The following is a 21,901-nucleotide window of genomic DNA, read 5'->3' on the forward strand; positions in this document are numbered from 1 at the left end:
GCTCCTCCCGGGGGATCCCGAGGCGTTCCCAGGCCAGAGCGAAGACATCTACTGAAGAGGACATGTAGATGATTCTCTCAAGCGCAGCTCCTCCAATGTTGCTGTAAACCTGGAGTCGACCTCCGACCCAGGAGGTGTGTGGCAGCTCTGTTGAGCTGGAAGAGCGAAGCTTCTCGAGGAAAAGGCCAAGGTCATTCCAGGGAGTAAACAACTGAGTCGCTCTTTCACTGTGAGTGGCTGGTGATGCTTGTGTAACACTTTAGAAAACACTATGATGATGCTTTATAAACCTTGTTGGTAACATTCATAATGTTGTCTGTGACACGGCGACTTAACCTCTCTGATCTCGGGGCCCACCTTCCCCAGAACAGATGGTTCCGCTGCCCATTCAAGGAATAGATCTGATTCATTACTGTGATCGCTGTATTGTGTAGAATAACCATTTAAACCAAAGCCTTGTGAAATGATGTGAAACCATGTGATCAGCGCCGAGATATTTGCCATGGAAAAGGCCAACCAGCAGCAGAAGCAACTGCAAGTCATGTTCAGCAAATTTCCTAAAGAAAAAAAGAAAAAAAAATACACTTAATGCAAACTGCATCATAAATCAAATGTCATAAAATATATATAAAATAAATACAATAACAAACGTCTAAATAGCATAAACAATTTTTCTTTGTTATAAATGAACTATAGAAGATAAGCAAAGTGGAAATGAAAGTATTGCCATAAAATGTTCTAATTCATTTTAAAAACAGGTGAATAGTCTTTACTGTAGGGGGCGCCATCACTTTCTTTATCATTTTTTTCTTCTCAGGAACTTCTCCATAGCTGGTAACTGTCACAGATTTGCAGCTGTCAAAGTCAGTTCAGTGGGCGTCTCACGGCCCAGAGGTGGAAAACAAAACACTTCTAGCGGCCCAACCATGGGCCTCTGTCCTCTGGTTGAGAGTCACTGGTGTAAGAGGTCTTGGAAATGCACCACAGTGTGTCTTATGAATGCGCTAATAATTCATATATATAGACGAGCGCTTCATATAAAGCAGCCGCTTCATTGCCGTCACTGAGCTTGGCTGCGCACGAGTGACTGAGGTAGTGAACCATTGCACGGAGTTCGCTCCTCACTCCCACCTTCACGGTTAAGACGTCAGTGACAGCACAAGTCTGCTGTTCCTGTTCTTGCTTCAGTTCACGTCTGTGTCAGTTCCACTGGCTGAGGATATAATCTGACTTTCTAAACTGTGAAGCAAACGTGGTCAGGCGGTGTCTCCAGTACGAACACATATTTCAATCCCACACCAAACACACAGAAACACTGGCTCACGGAGACGAACAGTTCTGATCATTTCTGACCCTTTTTTGTATTTTCTTTTTACCCAGACTGGTTCAAGTGTCTCTGATCTCAGTCCATTTTCATTTCCAGAGTCATGTGAGTAAACCTGAGTGTAGATTGATGGGTACAGTCATCGCACAGATGCTGATCACTTGAACATGTGAGTGAATCATGACCGTGCTGTTAAACTTCTTTGACCGTTTTTTTTTTTGATGACTTCAGAGAGTTTCTGAAGGTGGAACTCCTCCTCCAATCCTCCGCCTCTTTGCTTTCCTCCTTTGGTGATGCGCAGTGGCCACGGACAGCCTCCTCTGGGGTTTGGTAGATCCCCAGGCCCACCCTCTTTGAACTGAACCCACAGCTTTGGAGTTCGCGAGAATGTGTGCCGCTGCCTCACTTTGCAGGAACTACTTCCTCACCGCCACTTGCTTCTTCCTGTGGTTATAAACCTTGTGTGGGTCATGGTGGTGGGGTGTTTTCCTGGTCTGACTGTTTACAGTGACGTCGCTGGCCAGCCATGCTGCCTTGACAACCTTGGATTTCATCACTTCCTGTTGGAATTTCATAAAAACAGGGCGTGGTCTGGCGCCCTCTGCAGGCAGCCGGCCGATCCTCTGTGCAGAGTCGATCAGTTCTCACTGTGTCCCACCTGGTTCTTGATGAGGTCCCCCATGAAGTCAATGAATCATCAGCTTCCATGTCGTCTGGCGTTGAGTGTATCATCATATTCCTGACTCTTACTTTGGCTCCCAAGTGGGCGAATGTCTCCTCACAACTGGCCGATGAGATCCTTGTAGCTTCAACAGTGAAAGCATTCAGCATTGCTCCCTGCCTGTACTGACCCTTATCTTTCCGAGCTGAGATCTCCACTGAGCATTTTTTGAGTTTACTTTTAGTTTGACACTTTCCTCCCTTTGTTTCATCTCTGAATCTTTCACCTTGGCTAGTTCCTCTTCTTATCTTTGAAGTTTAACTGAGAAGCGCCACCATCCTCACGACCATGTTCTCTGTTTCAATGTATACAAGTATAACTATGACCACTCATGGTTTTCTGTTCAGCCGTTTCTATTCCTCAGCTGTTTTATTTGTGTCTCCTGTTGTTGTTTCTGACTTTATTTTTTTGGCAATAAACCCTGCTATCACTCAGATTCTCTGGCTTTCGAGAGAGTCCTTCAGCTCGTGCCTGGTGAAAACCCTTCACCTCAGAGAAAACATCTCAAAGGTCAGTCTGCCATATGAATTTCCATGTGCTTTTTCATGGTTCCGCTTAAATCGCTCACCACACTGAGAGCATCTGAAGGGCTTTTCTACAGTGTGGCTTCTCATATGAACTTTAGATGTTCACTCTGTATGCATCACTTCCCACACTGAGAGCAGCTGAAGGGTTTCTCTCCAGTGTGACTTATGTGTATCATAAGATGTCCATTGCGCTTAAAACTTTGACCACACTGAGAACAGACAAAGGGCTTTTCACTAGAGCAGGTCAGTGATTTGTGATCATTGCTTCTCTGTCCACGGTCATGAAACTTTGGATTGATTGGATTTCACTGGTTTCTCTCCAGTCCTCACTGTCATCAGTGTCAGAACAAGGCGACCTCTGGTGCTCAGAGAGGTGAGATAGATGGATGGATGGATAGATGGGTAGATAGATGGATGGACCCATCTTGAGTTGAGCACCGCAGGGTCACCGGAGTGTCGCAGCGCCCCCTCAGCCGAGGCTGGTCACACCAGAGTGTGTGTCTCACCAGCGGCTTCCTGTGTGGTGTCCACGCACGTTAGCCAACTGGATCTTAGGCTAATCGTGACTCATATGAGATGTGATCCGGGTTTTAAGGTCTTTATTTCATTGCAGAAAAGTCCATTTCTTTTACAACATTTGTTCCTGCTGCATCTTACCATTCCATGTTTATTTATATATCACTTAAAAACGACACAAGGCTATCACACAGTGCAGTATATAGGTCATACTCTGAATAAAATAAATGCTCAAACCAATGAAAAACAAAAAGTGCAATAATGAAATCCACTGAATACAGCTCAACATCTAAAAGATCTCCATTATTATAGTTCAGCTGGCAATATCGAAACAAACCTTCTGAACTTCAACTGATGACTCAGCAATCCCAGTGGTCAGATCACTAAACTGAGGCCTCTCCATCAGCCCTGTCACGTCAGTCACACTTGCCTAAACCAATAATTCACTTTTCCATGCTATCTTGATGATGAGAACTCAGATCTCTTCAGTGCAGATATCAACAAAGACCTGGGACCAACATAGCATGCAGATGGACATTCATGATTTCAACAACATACAACGTCATCTGAAGTTCTTCCTGCGTTGCTCTACACAGAGGTGAGTGGAATATTAAGGAAGCTTTTTCAGGCTACAAAATTCAAGAAATTCTGGCCCAAAGCCAGACTCAGGATAATCTGACTTCCTTCAGAGTCCTTCAGTTCCTGCCGCGCGAGAGACACTTACCACAGTGAGAGCAGCACGAAGGTTAGCTTCCGGTGTGAGTTTTCATGTGTCTCTTCAGGGAATAATTTCGCATAAATCTTTTACCACAGTGAGAGCAGACAAAAAGATTCTCTCCAGTATGAAGTTTCAGGTGCGTACTGAGGATCCCTCGCTGTGAAAAACATTTACCACACTGAGTGCATTTGAAAGGTTTTTCTTTTGTGTGACTTCCTATGTGTATTTTCAGGGAATGGTTCTGCGTAAAGCCTTTACCACACACAGAGCATCTGTAGGGATTTTCTCCTGTGTGACTTCTCGTGTGTATCCTCAGAGAATAGCTCTGTGTAAAACCTTTACCACATTGAGAGCACCTGAAAGGTTTTTCTCCAGTGTGACACCTCATGTGTATGTTCAAGGAGTGGTTCCACTTAAATACTTTACCACACTGAGAGCATCTGAAAGGTTTCTCACCAGTGTGAGTTCTCATGTGCATCTTTTGGCAATTTCTCTGCGTAAAACCTTTACCACACAGAAAGCATCTGAAAGGTTTTTCTCCAGAGTGACATCTCATGTGTATGTTCAAAGAATGTTTCCACTTAAAATGTTTACCACACTGAGAGCATCTGTAGGGTTTTTCGCCAGTATGAATCCGTGTGTGAGCTGTCAGTAGATACGCCTGTGTAAAACCTTTACCACAGTGAGAGCAGCAAAAAGGTTTTTCTCCAAGGTGCCCTCTCATGTGTTTTTTCAGGGCATGGTTCCGTGTAAAAGTTTTACCACACTGAGAACAGACAAAAAGATTTACCCCAGTATGAAGTTTCAGGTGAGTACTAAGGTTGCTAACATGTGTAAAACATTTATCACAGTGAGAGCATCTGAAAGGCTTTTCACCAGTATGAATCCTCACGTGTATCTTCAGGTAATGGATCTGTGCAAAACATTTACCACAGTGAGTACATCGGAAAGGTTTTTCTCCACTATGTATTCTCATGTGTACATTTAGATGTCCACTCTGTGTAAAACTTTGTCCACACCGAGAGCAGACAAAAGGCCTTTCTCCGGTATGCACTCTCAGATGAGTTTCCAGGCTCCCTCTCCGTGAAAACCCTTTGCCACACTGAGAGCAGCTGAAAGCATTTTCTCCAAGATGATGTTTCAGGTGAGTCCGAAGGATCCCTCTCTGCGAAAAACATTTACCACACTGAGAACATCTGAAGGGTTTTTCTCCAGTATGAATTCTCATGTGGGCCTTTAGATGAGCACTCTGTGTAAAACTTTGGCCACAGTGAGAGCACACAAAAGGCTTTTCTCCAGTATGAACTCTCATGTGAGTTTTCAGGTTCGCTCTCCGAGAAAAACATTTGCCACAGTGAGAGCAGCTGAAAGGTTGTTCTCCAGTGTGACTTCTCATGTGTTCCTTTAGGTAATTGCTCTGCATAAAGCCTTCACCACAATGAGAACAGACAAAAGGCTTTTCTACAGAGCACATCAGCGAATCATGATCATCTTTCTTCCCACTGACACAAACCTTTAGATCCTCCACAGACTTGACTGATCGAGTGTCACTGGCTTCTCTCCAGTCCTCACTGTCTTCAGTGTCAGAGTCAGAACAAGGCGACCTCTGGTGGTCAGGGAGGAGAGGTGTATCCAAGTCACTGGCTGCTTCTGCTCCTCCACAGGTGTCTCCATCAGCTTCTGTCTTCATGTGTTGAGTCCAGCTGCTGGTTGCTCCATCATCTTCACTCTTCACCTGGACAGGAGTGAGGGAAAACTGGGTGGCCTCTTCTTTGATTTGGTCTAGATCTTCTTCTTCTGGTTCTTCTTTAATGAGAGGAGGTTCTTGTCCCTCCTGATCCAGACTGGAGCTGCACTCCTGCTGCTCAGTAGCATCTTCTTCTTCTTTCATCACCAGCAGCTGCTGGACACCTGCAGGGACACACACACACACCTCAGTCACTGAACATAAGGATGAGTGATATGGGTTAGAAAAGCATCACAATAAACAATAGAAATCAAGATGAACACATTTCCGTTCAACATGCTTTTGACTCACTAGATACTGTGTTGAAAGCTCAAATGTTTCATGATGAAACTCAGTCGAGGAGGGCGACATGCAATAATCTGACCGCACAATGCTTTTTTTTGCATTATCTGAATATGTGATATGACTTGATTTATTATAATAAAGCTGAGAAAAGTATGCAACCAGAGGACATTAGATTATGTACCTTTAACAACATAACCATCAAAAAGAAAAATTCGGAACTTTTCCCCAGCAGATATTTCAAAATATAATATTCTAAACATGACAGGGAGCCCACAGTTTTTTCAGTAGATCTACTTACCATAAAAATGCAAAACGTACATGAATAATTAAGTATAGAGTAGTTGATATTGTTTTTATTGTTCAGATTCAGAAAGAGAGGCTGCAGTTTGGCAGCAGAGACACAACAGAGCATCTTCAAAGGGTTGAAAATATCGGCTTCACTTTCGTCTAAACTCCATGAAACCCAGGCTATTTTGTCTAATAATACAGGAGTAGACACCAACATATACTTTCAAAATAGCAGTGACATAACAGAATTGAAAGGAAGAATGAAACCAAAAGTCAGTTAGTAGTCTTAGTGGAATAATCTCCAACATTTGCATGAAGGATACACAACTCCTACTCGGTTCTGGAGCCTCATGTAATGATGTTTTGCTTGACTCCATGAAAAATGAAAAACAAAAAAAAACAGGCTGCAGTAAAGCTGCCAAAAGGGGATTCAACGTTGTGTTTCACTTTTCATTCATGATATTGATGCCTTGACTAGACTCCTGGCCATCATTCTCGCTCAGTTGCATCATCACCGGACCTTGTGGTTTCCTGTAACAATGACATTGTATTGGCATGTTACAACACGTTTGGCACAAATCATTTCGGGGCGTTTTTCAACCAACACACTGGGTCAGGTGAGCCACGGGAAACTCCAGTTCCACCTCATTTGTCCGGAGACAGAGGTGGGCGACGTGATGCCAGGAAACCATCAAGCATTAGAACATGTTGACCACCTCCCAACGTCAGGAGATGACGTGGATTCACTCACATTCTTTCTATACACTATAGATCTATGCTGATGTGGCGATTCCTCTATCAGTGGCAGCGGAGCTGAGCGTGGTGCTCCTCTCCACTCACCCACTCACTCACGGAGAAGAAGCCGCTCAAACGCGCAGCTGAGTTGTTTTTCCAACCTGATGCGACTCTAACTGGACCACACACACCTTCACCACAGAAGGATGGAGCCGCGACGCCAGAGACTGTCAGCGCCACAGAGCTAACAGAGCTAACGGCTAACGCCGCGCCTCACTTCAAACGTTTATGGAAACTTTAATAAGCTCGAATAAGCTCCAGGTAACTGCACGCTGTTAATACACTTGTACTTGTACAGAACATGTGCGCGTGCGTGTGCGTGCGTGCACCTGCTCTCCGGGTCTCCATCTGCAGCAGGATCCTCTTCCTTCACAGCAGAGGAAGATGTGGTGGAAACTCGGCAGCAGATGATCGTCACTTATGAATCTTTCCACCTCTGAAGAACATCTCATCCGCCGGAGGATCCACGAGCAAAGAGCACGAAGCTGCTGCAGAGATCTGGAGAAGAACATGGCGGAGTGGGCGGAGTCAAGCGCACAAACATCCGCGTCACTTCCGGTCCTTACCCGGAAATGAAGCGTTGCAACTCGCGCAGACCTTTAAAACACAAAATGCACCCGTGAACAAACCGACCGAAATCGCATTGTAAATGTGAGATTCAAACTCAGAAGTGACCGTGTTCTTTATTTCAGGAGCAAGCAGCCGACAGAAACAGCTCCTCTAAGTGGTGGCGAGGTATATTGCAACTTTCATTCACCTGAAGATGAGAAATGAAGATGTCAATATCCCCATGAGCGCAGGCGTCCTGAGAGGTTTCCCATCATCAGAAATGCATACATGGCCACAGCAGTGTGTTCATCAGCTGTTGGTTGAGTTGAAACTGTGTTCCAAGTTCTCTTTATTTTGTTGATTCTATTATAGAAAAACACAAAGAAACTGCATGAAGCTGATGATAAACATCCAAGTGAAAGCCTGATGGGGTGAATGTGAGCTGCAGTACTTCATGATGGCTCCACCCAGCTGAAAAGCAGCCCTTGACGCCGTCGCTTCTTTTCCTGCACTGATGATACGTTGCTGTTGAAGTTTGAAAACCATCCATTGCAGTCGGTTCCAGAAGCCATTGGAGGAAAACTCTCAGGCCAAAAGGTCCCTTCACAGGAAGGTTTGTCGCTTCACAAAGGCTGACCCCGTACTTTTCAGTTGCTTCCCCCATTTCTGATGACGCTCGATACGTTTTAGAGGCTCCCATGCTCACTGAGACAAATAAGAGATCCAGCCCACGGCTCAGCATCTCAGGTGTAACTCAGGAGGACAGAGTGAAAGAGTGAGAGAGAGTGAGAGAGAGAGAGGAGGCAGGGTCACAGTGCCTCCTGGTGATGCGGCCTGAACCAGCACAAAAGCACCCAGCCTTGTCTGTGACTCTTGAACCCCTTAATGCCAAACCTATCACATTTGATAGATCAGTTTTCCAGCCCTCCGCATGTCCAGTGTGATTTATCCCCTGAAAAACCGGACAACTACACAGATGTAGTGCATGGATATATATCACTCATTGGAGGGGCTTCCACTGACAGTGGTGGATGTTGAAGAAGAACTTTGAAGTAAGTAAATGCTGAGGAAAAAAAAGTTTGTTTTACTGCAACAGGAACAGTTACGGGGTTGATGTCATGCGAAAATACTTAAAAATGTTGCCTGAACCAATAATTCACTTTTCATTTCATCTTGACTTTGAGAGCTGCTGACTGAAAAACTCTCTAATGTGAAGCAGATTGAAGCTCTCATTGACAGATCAGCCGTCTGCACGATCAACAACCCTGCGCAGGAGAGCAGGTGTGTGTGACGGCTCAGGCAATGAAGGGATCCCAAGCGCAGGAAGTACAGAAAGGCAGATACCAATATGTCCACAAATAGAGTTTATTACAAAAAACGACAGAGTCAACACAAATGGGACGCGGCCCAAGTCCAAATAAATAACTAAGGGAGACTCCAACGGAGCGAGCTACTTGTAGTCCAGGGAGCAATCAAAAGAGTCCCGAAACACACAACAGGTCGGGCACGAGTGGCGAGGAACTAAGAAACAAGAGAACATAAAGTAGAATAAACTTACGAAAACTCTCAGGCGCAAAGGCAAAAAACAGGGCAAACCAAGAAGTAACAACGGGGAAGTAAGAGTCCCAAAATGTTCAAAACAGGAGTCCAAACACATACCGGGGTGTAGAAGCATTCCCGATCTGGCGCGGCATCATCCTCCAGCTTCTCCTTCTGAGGTGGAAGTTCATCACTGAGACATTGACGGCAGCTGCCGATCGCATCCGACACTGTCAAGACAGAAAGACACACACAGAAGCAGGAAATAGCTGACAAAACAAAAGCATGGCGGGAGTGGCCACGACAAGGTGGACGTCAGGCGGCTTGACCTCATGGGAGAAAGTTACTCAGAAATGGAAGAACATGGTCATTTGGCTCCAGTAGTCAAGGTGACGCTTCATCTCAACACTGTAACTCTGGGATCCTGAGCTACTGTACTGGTCTCCTCCTATTTTGTGTTACAGAATAACAAAGCAGGACAAGGACAACAAATATGTTTTCAAAACATGACAACAAACAAATACAAACATGGGGAGTGAGTCATGGCTGTGAGTCCCTTCCAGTTTGAAGCAATGAACCATGATCGCTGTGCTCCATAAGATCGTGTAATGGCGAGATCATGTGACCCGACACCATCTCCACCATCTCTGTCACTGTCCACAAGTGGAGATGTTCTCTTCCTCCCTCAGCTCCAATGTTTGTCCTCATTCACAATAAAGTCCACACTTTTACTCATCCAAGAGGAGTTTATTGGTGTTTAAGTAAGTGGCAGAATCACAGTATTGACTTCAGTGACAGCAGCTCCAGCGAAGAGATTCACAGATTCTGACATTGAAAAAGCTGCTTCACTGAGCACAAACCTGCAGGGCAGCTCCTCATGTCGGTCAAAAGGTCCTCAGTGTGTTCGCTGGAAGTGACGTCATCAATACCATGATCCTTTGCTTCAAGACATGAACCGACTCTTATCCTGTCTGGGGTAACGCATTTTGCAGGAATATTTTCAGGTATATTTCTCATGGATGAACATGACTCTTTCACATGACACCATTAGTTAGATGACGCTTCTCCAGCATAAACTCTCAAAAGAGTCCTTTTGTTCCGGCTCTCTGAGAAACAGGGCCGCACAAAGGCTAGACTCCAGTGTGACTTCTCACGTGCCTCTTCAGGGAATGGTTACGTGCAAAACCTTTACCACACTGGGGGCAGACGAAAGGATTTTCTCCAGTATGAACTCTCAGGTGAGTACTAAGATTTGTGTTCTGTGAAAAATGTTTACCACACTGAGAGCATCTAAAAGGTTTTTCTCCTGTATGGATTCTCAGGTGAGCGCTTAGATTTGTGCTCTGTGAAAAACCTTTACCACAGTGAGAACATCTGAAAGGTTTTTCTCCAGTATGAATTCTCAGGTGAGTACGAAGGTGCCCGTTCTGAGAAAAAGATTTACCACAGTGAGAACATATGAAAGGTTTTTCTCCAGTATGACTTCTCATGTGTTTCTTCAGGTAATGGCTCATCTTAAAACACTTACCACAATGTGAGCAGATGAAAGGATTTTCACCATTATGAATTCTCAGGTGAGTACGTAGGTGGCCACTCTGTGAAAAACATTTCCCACATTGAGAACACGTGAAAGGTTTTTCCCCAGTGTGACATCTCGTGTGTTTCTTTAGGTAATGACTCTGTGTAAAACTTTTATCACAGTGAGAGCATCTGAAAGGTTTTTCCCCAGTGTGACATCTCATGTGTTTTTTCAGGTAACGGCTCAGTGTAAAACTTTTACTGCAGTGAGAGCATCTGAAAGGTTTTTCCCCAGTGGAAAGTGAGTGATTGTCACTGGCTTCTCTCCAGTCCTCACTGTCATCAGTGTCAGAGTCAGAACAAGGCGACCTCTGGTGGTCAGGGAGGAGAGGTGTATCCAAGTCACTGGCTGCTTCTGCTCCTCCACAGGTGTCTCCATCAGCTTCTGTCTTCATGTGTTGAGTCCAGCTGCTGGTTGCTCCATCATCTTCACTCTTCACCTGGACAGGAGTGAGGGAGAACTGGGTGGCCTCTTCTTTGATTTGGTCTAGATCTTCTTCTTCTGGTTCTTCTTTAATGAGAGGAGGTTCTTGTCCCTCCTGATCCAGACTGGAGCTGCACTCCTGCTGCTCAGTAGCATCTTCTTCTTCTTTCATCACCAGCAGCTGCTGGACACCTGCAGGGACACACACACCTCAGTCACTCAACAGTCAAACGTCAAAATATAAATTTTTGTTTGAGTCGCTGTAGTTCAAGTCACATATCATTTAACAATCCATTTCTTCCTGAGTGCTGGTTCGGAGTTAAAACTCCAGATAACCATCACCAAACTGTCTTCTGCAAGGAATGTTGAAAGCATGTTCCAACTGAGGGTCTGAGTTCTACCCATCTCTTTTGTCATTCATGACAGCCGGTGTGGTAGTAGATTGGTCTTGGTCTCAAGACCACTTTTTTAGGGTCTCGAATGCATTCCCACTTGGCCTTGTCTCAGTCTCGGACTGGGCGGACTCGGGATCTCTATTCAAGACCGGCCCGAGACCAACAGAGAAAACCGTCATCATTGGTAAAAGAAGGACTCTGGCTCCTCCTGCAGCTCAGTCTGAGACTCCTTATACAGACGTGTCTTATCTCAGTCGCAACCTCCAAATGTCTTGGCCTCGTCTCGGTCCCAATGCTCCCCAGTCTTGATACTGTCTTGGTCTCGGTTGGTGTGGTCTTGTCTACAACACTAATGACAGCAGCATAAAGTCTCACATTACGTGCTGCGACCCAGATCACATGGCCTTCCCAGCCCGTTACGCTTAGACCAAGCCTGCACCGAGCTTCATCAGCCATGCGATGCCTCGCGAAACAACAACTGAAAAGTGGTGTGATATAAGCAAGTCGACAGAGAGAGAGGTGTGACCCAAGACGTGCACAGAATCAGAGCCAGTCCTGCTGCCCAGCAGGGAAACGTCTCTGACTGCGCGCTGACCTCAGCCACTGTGACGTTAAAACTCCAGCGATGACGTCACCACGCATGAAGCCCTCAATGGCATGGTCCAAAGACAAAAGTGGCAAAGGATGCGGTGCTCTTAGTCACATCCCACCGAGCGAGTGAGTGCCATGTGGCACTAAGGGATAGAAAGTTGAAGACAAGTGGCATAAGTATTATTTTTGTGTCCAGATCGTTCACTCCTGTGTGTGTCCTTCTGTTTCTATCTTTGTGAGACCCAGAGTTTCTAATAAACTAACCCTCGTTTTAAGGGTTAAAGCTTCAAGAATAACTGTTTTAGTAAAGTGTGTGTCTGTGTGTGTGTGCGTGTGCGTGTGTGCGTGCACCTGCTCTCCGGGTCTCCATCTGCAGCAGGATCCTCTTCCTTCCGTCTCTCCTTCACAGCAGAGGAAGATGTGGTGGAAACTCGGCAGCAGATGATCGTCACTTATGAATCTTTCCACCTCTGAAGAACATCTCATCCGCCGGAGGATCCACGAGCAAAGAGCACGAAGCTGCTGCAGAGTTCTGGGAGAAGAACATGGAGGAGTGGGCGGAGTCAAGCGCACAAACATCCGGGTCACGTCCCGCCCTCACCCGGAAGCGAACCTTTGCGACACGAGCAAACGTTCAAGCAAAACATCATCATGAACCATCAAGAGCGACTGGATTGACAGCTACGTTCGGACGTTTGTAAACACCCGGCGAGGGCAGGAAGTGACCCGGGCGTTTCCTTGTGCGCTTGACTCCGCCCACTCCTCCATGTTCTTCTCCAGAACTTTGCAGCGGCTTCGTGCTCTTTGCTCGTGGATCCTCCGGCGGATGAGATGTTCTTCAGAGGTGGAAAGATTCATAAGTGACGATCATCTGCTGCCGAGTTTCCACCACATATTCCTCTGCTGTGAAGGAAGAGGATCCTGCTGCAGATGGAGACCCGCAGAGCAGGTGCTTTCCCCACCGTTCCACTCGAAAGTGAACCTGAACCATGACCTCCCAACCATGAAGCCTCCAGGCTCGAACTCGTGAGGACCGTCCTCATGTTGAAACATCACAATGAGCGGAGTTTTAGCTGTGTTTTAATGGCAACATATCCGAACAAGCAAAGATGTGAGTCAACATTTCTGTCAGAAAATTTCAGTAGGAGAGGCAACTTGAGAGTTGTGCCAAGTGTTGGCTCGAAGTGCGACGGATTCTGACCCGGAGGAAAGTCCGTTTTCTTGGATGTTAACTGAGGTCTGTGCCTCCTCCCCATCTGGTCAGGTTCAGAGCACAGGTCTGCTTGGATGTTCATCCTCAGGATCTCTGTTGTGTGAGGTGACGGGTCTGTGAAGATCATCTCCTTCTACCTTCTGACACACACACACACATACACAATTCAACAAAATTTAATAATGAAGCAACAGTTTAAACGTATTCAGTTACTGCTGCCAGGCGTTTAAAAATGTGTGATTTAAAAAATGCTGAGAAAACCCTTCGACTTCATCAGAATGTATTATATTATTGTAACAGCTAAAGAAACGAGTGATTCATAGAACAAAAAAAAAAGCTTTATAAAGTTATTTATTTGTTTACAAACCTGAACAGGTGCAGCTCCCAACCTGAACTTATACCTGTAGTTTTTGGCGCCAGGGAGCCAAAATGCCTTTGTTCTGGTTCTTGTCCTGACCTCGGAAGCCTGCAGTGGAAAGTTGAGTCATGAGATCTGCTCCAGTCACTGAAGGCTGAGCTGTTGCTGAGCGCGTCACCGTTTATTTCGAAATGAACTTGCTCCAAACGTGTGGCGTTGGCGCCATCTAAAGGCGGGAGTCCGCTGCGCCGCGCACCACTCGCTCCAGCCTGCTGTGAGGTGCTGCTTTAATGCCGCGGAGACGCGTTCTCTCTGTCCGTCTCCGCCGCTGTCGCGAACACATCCCGGCCACGTCTCTTTGAACGGGTGGCTGTCGGTGTGAACTAGCGCAACTCCTCCACAGGACGACGCACTGCGCCCCCTGCTGCATGATTTAAAAAAGAACCTCGCGCTGCTTGTGTCGGTAATGAATGAAACAACATTGAATTTCAGTTCCAAAGTATTAGACTCTCGACTAAAAGTGTTACATCTGAGGTGGTGTATAGTACCTAAAAGTCACGTTGATAATAATCTATTTATGACTGCTCATATCATTGTTTTCTTTATTTAAGGACAGTTCATCGAGCTGCAGATGTTGTTATGACAGGCTGACTATCACGCCACTTCTCCTTCATGAGGCACTGCCAGCGCACATGAAGCTTGGAGCAGAGTTTGCTTCAGCGTAACAGGCCTGGGGAGAGTGTGTGGTCTGAGACACTTCAGGCTGCTCTTTTATCTGACGGAAGAGATTTGTTGATCTCAAATCTGTTTTTGGCAGGACCTTTTTAATGACAGTTTGCTGCTGCTTATCCGGAACTTTAACTCCAAACCTCTTCTAAAGTATCGAGCCCTTTCTTTCTCATTGACTGACTTGACTTAGTAATTACTTTTGATTGTTGAGTGACTGAGGTGTGTGTGTCCCTGCAGGTGTCCAGCAGCTGCTGGTGATGAAAGAAGAAGAAGAAGATGCTACTGAGCAGCAGGAGTGCAGCTCCAGTCTGGATCAGGAGGGACAAGAACCTCCTCTCATTAAAGAAGAACCAGAAGAAGAAGATCTCGACCAAATCAAAGAAGAGGCCACCCAGTTCTCCCTCACTCCTGTCCAGGTGAAGAGTGAAGATGATGGAGCAACCAGCAGCTGGACTCAACACATGAAGACAGAAGCTGATGGAGACACCTGTGGAGGAGCAGAAGCAGCCAGTGACTTGGATACACCTCTGCTCCCTGACCACCAGAGGTCGCCTTGTTCTGACTCTGACACGGATGACAGTGAGGACTGGAGAGAGGGTTCAGAGTATTCGGAGAATCCAAAGGTTCAAGTCCTTGGAAAGAAGGATGATGAGGAATCACTGACCTGCTCTGGATGTGGGAGGAAATGTTCCTCAAAGTCTGGGCTGACTCTACACTTGAAATCCTGCTGTGGACCCCTGACTTGTTCTGTTTGTGGAAAATGTTTTTTGAGGAAATGTTTTCTGAATCTTCACATGAGAATTCACACTGGAGAAACACCTTTCAGATGCTCTCACTGTGGTAAATGTTTTTCACTGAGAGGAAACCTTAAGACTCACATGAGATGTCACTCTGGAGAAAAGCCTTTCAGATGCTCTCACTGTGGCAAACGCTTTTCTCAGAACGGGAGTCTGAGGATTCACCTGACAATTCATACTGGAGAAAATCCTTTCAAATGCTCCCAGTGTGGTAAATGCTTTCCTCTGAGCCATCACCTGAAGATACACATGAGAAGTCACACTGGAGAAAAACTTTTCATATGCTCTCATTGTGGTAAAGGTTTTGCAATCAAACACAACCTGAAGACACACATGAGGAGGCACACTGGAGAAAAACCTTACATATGCTCGCAGTGTGGTAGAGGTTTCGCACTAAACAGTTCCCTGAAGATACATATGAGAAGCCACACTGGAGAAAAACCTTTCAGATGCTCTCACTGTGATAAATGTTTCTCTCAGAACAAGAAGCTTAGTACGCACCTGAGACTTCATACTGGAGAAAATCCTTTCCGATGCTCTCAGTGCGGTAAAGGTTATACACTGAAATACTCACTGACCAGACACATGAGAAGTCACACTGCAGTCTAACCTTTGTGCTGCCCTCACAGAGGCAGAACTGATGGGCTCGCTTGTGATTTGATAGTGGAGAAAAAACGTTTGTCTGCTCTCAATCACCAGTCGCAGTTTAGAGATATTCCAAGATATTCCAGTTTAGAATTACAGGAAGAACTTTAAATGATTTTTACAATGATGTTTAATTCGTGTCTGTAACTGCATTTTGTTGATATAAGAGCTGAAAGGTGGTTAAGTGAAAAGGGTTTCCTGGAAGTGAGCTGAATTTTCCTGTTTTGGGTTTCATGAAGCAGGATCCGCGTACCTCCATGTCAGTTACCGGGGCCATGACCTGCGACCGCGAGCTGCAGCAGAACCCTGAGTTCCTCTGTTGAAGCTGTCACGGCCCGGCTCTGTTTGGGGTTATTGACCGTGATCAGTTCTGCCGGGTCTCCTTGGTCTCCCCCACCAATCGGCAGCAGCCACCTCCTGATTTGACAAGTGTTAAAGCCCCAAATCCAGATCCAATCTGGACGGCTCTTTACTATAAGAGACACTTTTGATTTGTATATATTTTTTGTGTGTGTGTTGGTCAAAATGTATGTTGTTATTCGATATCTGTGATTATTTGTTTTTGTTTTATTGTGTAAAAATTTTGTGACGTTTTCTTGATTCAATAACTTGAAAAACCACAAGCTCCACCTTCTTGATATTTTCCTATTACTGAGGAAGGGACGTAACAAAGCGCAGATACAAAGCGCATGAATCCTCGTCAGGTGAGTTTGATCGTCACCACTGTGACGTGCAGGAAACGGTGTTTTAGATCCTCTGGTCTTCCGTGTCACGTGCTGTCTGCCCAGGGGGCGGGACGAAGATGGAGGGACCAATAGGGGGAAAAGACTAAACAGTCGAGCTCTCATTGGACGGTCGCGTTTTACATTTCATTTTCGGTTTCTGGGAATCAGGATATGTTACTCATGATCATATTCATCAAGTATCTGCTCTTGAATCAACTGCTTTATAATTCTTGGGCTTATGGAAGATTGACTCCAACAGACGCAGTGATCATGGCTGAGGTCACCTCAGTTTGGTCCAGCATGAGAGGTGTGTGTTTGACAAGGATAGTGTGGGAAAGATGCCTGGATGGAAGAGTGAGTCATGAAAGGCAGGAACCACCTGGTACAGGACCAAGGAGGAACCCAGGAGACATCCAACCCAGAACCGGTCCAAACAGCTTGAGCTGAGTCTGAGTTTGTGGGGACCAACATCTACCTTCCCCCAAGTGAAGGAATGTGGAAGATAAGGAACCTCTGGGACAGCGATGGGTCAGGAGGAGGAATGATGGAGCCAGGCAGAGATGGGACCAGCCAGTCCACCAGCAGAAGCAAGCCAATCAGAGGAGAGGACCGGATCACCTGTTTACAGTTTTCCACTCAAAAAAGTCCAGGAAATGGGCAACAACAAGAGGAGAGATAGTCTTGGTCACTCTACACCACTGGAGCTCAGGGTAAGTCAGGCGCAGTTGTGGAGCCAGAGCTCTGTCAGGGAATACATTCTTTTGGATTTTAACTTGTGGGTTTTTACGCGTCATTCTCACGAGTAAACAAACACGTAGATGATACATTAAAGGTGTATATTCCTCCAGTTCCCAACAAGTTTTGCGTCTTTTCGGTGCGCTCAAACACTAAAGACGAATAGTTACTTCGTTTTTAAAAAGAAAAACAAAACTCTACGTAACACGAACGCTGACTCGGCCACCAATCTTTCTTTAATGTGTTAGCTTCCCATTTAAATACACATTGCTGTTTCCACCGGAGGAGGAGGAAAACGTATTCAGTTTCGATATCATCGTTCCCAAAAGGCTGTGGCTTGAAAAAGACGAGAGATGAAGGCGCAATGTAAATTCCTCAGAATGACCCAGAGTAAATGGGAGTGAATGTACTCACCCAGTGTGTATGTTACGACGCCACCTGGCGCCTCTATCATCAATGACACAACCGTTATCGATGTGGATGTGCTTCTCTACTGACGCGCTTTTCTCTCGTCACTGTCATTTGACTGTCGCGTATTTAAGCCGTGTCTTTGCTTCTACTCCGTCTGTCGCTATGTCCGTTTTTTATTCAAAATCACAGCATTTTTTTTCCCAGAACGCGACTGGAACTGCTGTGAACAGAACATAAGTCAGTGGAAGAAGCAGATCTGGGTGCGTCCACATTGATATGCATTTTGAATTTGTGCTGCTCGTTGCTCTTTCGGTTTCCGTCTAAACGTAATTATCAACTAGCACGAGCAAAAGTACGATCCGCTGTCGAACTTGTTCAAATTATAGTTTGTTTTTGAAGCTGCAGTTTCAAGGGTTCATTTCCGGCAGCAAGTGACCCGGATGTTTGTGCGCTTGACTCCGCCCACTCCGCCATGTTCTTCTCCAGAACTCTGCAGCGGCTTCGTGCTCTTTGCTCGTGGATCCTCCGGCGGATGAAATGTTCTTCAGAGGTGGAAAGATTCATAAGTGACGATCATCTTCTGCCGAGTTTCCACCACATCTTCCTCTGCTGTGAAGGAAGAGGATCCTGCTGCAGATGGAGACCCGGAGAGCAGGTACACGCGCGCGCGCACACGAACGTGAGCTACACAAATTTAAGGTATATGAGCAGTAGCAGTAGAAATAGAAGTTGATTTCAATCTTGCTTCAAACTCAGGACCGCTCTTCCATCCCCACGTGATGGAACGGGAGCTGCGTGAGGGAAGAGCCATTCTTATCGTTTCTGCCTCCCTTTTTCTCATTTCTTGTCCCAGACAGATTGTCATCTTTGCAGTGTTTTTCAGACGACCGGTCGCACCCAAGTGTAAGTCCCGGGACCAGTTGACATTTGAAAAATAATGCCATTTATGACCCAGAAAATATGGCAGTTGTTCCTCAAAGAATTCCATCTTGATTTCTCGTCCCGTTAGTCAATGAAAGTGTGGATTGTTAGAAACAGTGAGAGCACAAATGATGATCCCTTTGACAATGTGAGTGAATCATTTATCTTTATGATCTTGTTGTTACACTTCTCCACACTAGTTTTCTGCAGTTCCTCATTGTGTTTCTCTCAGTCAATACAGTACATTACATACACATTACCATCTTGCAGCCGAACTCCCAGTTTTGCAGGGAAGAGGAGGCGTGGTTTGCTTCATTCCCGGGTGAAAACAGAAGTGTTGATGTGCCATGGAGCTGTTTATTAAGTCGACCTTTCTTCCGTTGTCAGAGCAAAGCAGGCGCTGGTGCTGTTGCAGGCTTGCAATGTTTAAAATGAAATGAACCCTGTGTTCAGGAGGGGGAGGAGTTGGTTGCACAGTGCGAGATTCTGCTCCAATGTGGGGGAAACGCTGGGCAGCTCCCTTGCAAAAATAATGGTTCAAGCAATTGGTGTCTCGGATTCATTGTTTTCAGCAGCTGGATGAAGCCAGTCCACTCCACTGTTGCAATGGGAGCCACTTTTGCGACTTGGTGCCGCAGCTTCGGTTGTCATTGTTTGGTGAGGCGCCACAGGGGCTGATGCAGCAGGGTTTGCTTCAGCATAACAGGCCCGGGAGGCCATGTGGTCTGGGTCGCAGCACGAAGTCTGACACTTCATGTTGCCGTTTATCTGACGGGAGAGACTGACAACCTTCAGTTGCAACATGGTTTCAAGATGGTTTCTCAACCACTTCTAAAGTGTCAAGCTCTTAATCGTCATTGACTGACCAAGACTTCATAAATACTTGGACTGTTCAGTGACTGAGGTGTGTGTGTGTCCCTGCAGGTGTCCAGCAGCTGCTGGTGATGAAAGAAGAAGAAGATGCTACTGAGCAGCAGGAGTGCAGCTCCAGTCTGGATCAGGAGGGACAAGAACCTCCTCTCATTAAAGAAGAACCAGAAGAAGAAGATCTAGACCAAATCAAAGAAGAGGCCACCCAGTTCTCCCTCACTCCTGTCCAGGTGAAGAGTGAAGATGATGGAGCAACCAGCAGCTGGACTCAACACATGAAGACAGAAGCTGATGGAGACACCTGTGGAGGAGCAGAAGCAGCCAGTGACTTGGATACACCTCTCCTCCCTGACCACCAGAGGTCGCCTTGTTCTGACTCTGACACGGATGACAGTGAGGACTGGAGAGAAACCTGTGACACTCAATCAGGTTCAAAGTCTGTGCAGAATCCAAAGGTTCATTTCGGTGAGAAGAAAGATGATGATCCTGAATCACTTACCTGCTCTGAATGTGGGACAAAATGTTCTTCAAAGTCTGGAATAAAACGGCACCTGAAGTCCTGCAGTGGACTTTTGACTTGTTCTGTTTGTGGAAAATGTTTCAGAAGGAGACGTGATCTGAATCTTCACATGAGACGTCACCCTGGAGAAAAAGCTTTCGTCTGCTCTCACTGTGGTAAATGTTTTTCTCAGAGCAGGGACCTGAAGACTCACACAAGAACGCACACAGGAGAAAAACCCTTTGTCTGCTCTCAGTGTGGTAAACGTTTTACCCAGTGTGGACACCTAACGGCCCACTTAAGAAGTCACACGGGAGAAAAGCCTTTCAGTTGCTCTCAGTGTGGCAGATGTTTTGCGCAGAGATGGGACCTGAAGACTCACATGAGAACTCACACAGGAGAAAAACCTTTCCAATGCTCCCAGTGTGGCAAATGTTTCGCACTGGGATATCAACTGACAGCCCACACAAGGATTCACACTGGAGAAAAGCCTTTCAGATGCTCTCACTGTGGTAAATGTTTTGCGCAGAGCAATTACATGTCGCTGCATATGAGAATTCACACCGGAGAAAAACCGTTCCGGTGCTCTCTCTGTGGTAAACGTTTTTCACAGGGCAGGAACCTTCGGTCTCATCTAAAACTTCATACCGGGGAGAATCTTTTCGTCTGCTCTGTCTGTGGTAAAGGTTATACGCTGAACCACTCCCTGAAGATACACATGAGAAGTCACACTGGAGACTAAACTTTCCTGTGCTGTGTCTGTGGTAAATGTTTTTCACAGAACTGGGGCCTTATTTATCAACTGTGTGTACGCAAAAATATATGATTGAAATTTTTTTTATCAAAATAAAGAACTTGAACTCTGGTTCACGTCTCATTTCGGTCATGAAGAGCAAACAATCCAGTTGTGCTGTCATGAGCCAATAATGACCATGATCATGGTTAAGAGCATCAAAGCATGTGCAAGACATTGTATAAAACAAATATGACTAACATGAACTCGCAGCACAGGAACAGCCACTGCTCGCTGAGGAATCCCACACAACAACTTTGTTTCTGCACCAAGTGAAAAGCTGTTTCCCTCCACCAAGTGCTCCCACATGAGAATTTTCCTGAAGTGAAAACTCGATATTCTTCGATGACGCTTTGAGGGTTGGTTGGAAACCTTTGGTTTGTTTTGGTGGTGTAGGTCCGTTTGGATTCACGATCGTTGCTAAACCTTCAGAAGGCAGGTTTTTTCAGTGACGTATTCAACTTAGATATGGCTATTTTTAAAGGATGTAGCTTGAGCTATTGTGACTATTTCTGAATCCTACATAAAGGATTCTGGCTGTTCCTCAATACCGAAGGTCGCGGAGTTCCTCAGAACTGAGGTAGCTACGTTCCTCAATTTAACTTCCAGAGAATTGGGACAGTTCTTGCCCCACGTGAGAGTGTGCAACTCCGAGGATTAAGGAAGGAATTGGAGCTCAGCCCAACTCAGTTCTTGACCCAGATTATTAACTCCACTACTGTCGTGAGGTGAAAGGAATTAAAATTAATAAACAGCAAAACTTTATTTTTGAAAAATAAAAAAACAAAACAAGTCACATGCCACCAATGCAGAGAGTTACTCTGAAGCCCTGCCATGTTGGATACTGGACTTTCCTCAAAATGCAAACACACTTTGATCTCATTTCTGGTCTTTAATATGTGGTTCATGAAAATCCTGTTTGCGATCCGTTCATAAGAACACAGAAGGTAACTGTTATTTTCAACAGAATCAACAGTTGCCAAGCTCCTCTGAGCAGGGAACTGTTCCGTGAAAAACTTTTACCACACAGAGAGCAGAGGTGTGAGTTTGCATGTGGCTCTCACAGTCCCGTTCCTTGGAAAAACAATTGAAAGGTTTTTCTCTGATGTAACTTTTCACGTGTATCTTCATGGCATTGTTCTTCTGAGAACCTTTCAGACAGTGAGAGCAGATGACAGGTTTTTCACCAGTGTGGACTCATGTGGGCA

At 45.7% G+C, this 21,901-nt stretch overlaps 3 protein-coding genes and 1 long non-coding RNA gene across 4 annotated transcripts; 2 read left to right on the top strand and 2 right to left on the bottom strand.

Annotated features, from left to right (window-relative positions):
- Positions 1–3,176: 3,176 nt before the first annotated feature.
- On the bottom strand, positions 3,177–5,713 carry LOC128752424 (gastrula zinc finger protein XlCGF57.1-like). The gene has a single exon (XM_053853626.1). The coding sequence runs from the start codon at positions 5,695–5,697 to the stop codon at positions 3,835–3,837; it is 1,863 nt and encodes a 620-aa protein (XP_053709601.1). The 5' UTR covers positions 5,698–5,713; the 3' UTR covers positions 3,177–3,834.
- Positions 5,714–12,628: 6,915 nt separating this feature from the next.
- LOC128752696 (oocyte zinc finger protein XlCOF6.1-like) lies at positions 12,629–16,324 on the top strand. The gene is made up of 2 exons (XM_053854184.1): positions 12,629–12,946; positions 14,535–16,324. Exons 1-2 carry the CDS (start codon positions 12,928–12,930, stop codon positions 15,701–15,703), a joined length of 1,188 nt encoding a protein of 395 aa, XP_053710159.1. The 5' UTR covers positions 12,629–12,927; the 3' UTR covers positions 15,704–16,324.
- LOC128752842 (uncharacterized) lies at positions 14,868–17,724 on the bottom strand. The gene is made up of 3 exons (XR_008413712.1): positions 17,614–17,724; positions 15,176–15,331; positions 14,868–15,044 (listed from the first exon to the last, which is right to left on the bottom strand). It is a non-coding gene; the product is annotated as an uncharacterized LOC128752842 (long non-coding RNA).
- A 1,891-nt stretch (positions 17,725–19,615) lies between these two features.
- Positions 19,616–20,998, top strand: LOC128752760 (gastrula zinc finger protein XlCGF8.2DB-like). Its single transcript, XM_053854365.1, has one exon. The coding sequence runs from the start codon at positions 19,677–19,679 to the stop codon at positions 20,640–20,642; it is 966 nt and encodes a 321-aa protein (XP_053710340.1). The 5' UTR covers positions 19,616–19,676; the 3' UTR covers positions 20,643–20,998.
- Positions 20,999–21,901: the final 903 nt, after the last annotated feature.

Source organism: Synchiropus splendidus, chromosome 1 (genome assembly GCF_027744825.2).
Source record: "Synchiropus splendidus isolate RoL2022-P1 chromosome 1, RoL_Sspl_1.0, whole genome shotgun sequence".
In the NCBI taxonomy this organism is placed as follows: Eukaryota; Metazoa; Chordata; class Actinopteri; order Syngnathiformes; family Callionymidae; genus Synchiropus; species Synchiropus splendidus.

Excerpts from the sequence above, each read along its gene's own strand:
- LOC128752760 (XM_053854365.1), top strand. The coding sequence starts at position 19,677 with ATGAAGACAGAAGCTGATGGAGACACCTGTGGAGGAGCAGAAGCAGCC.
- LOC128752424 (XM_053853626.1), bottom strand. The coding sequence starts at position 5,697 with ATGAAAGAAGAAGAAGATGCTACTGAGCAGCAGGAGTGCAGCTCCAGT.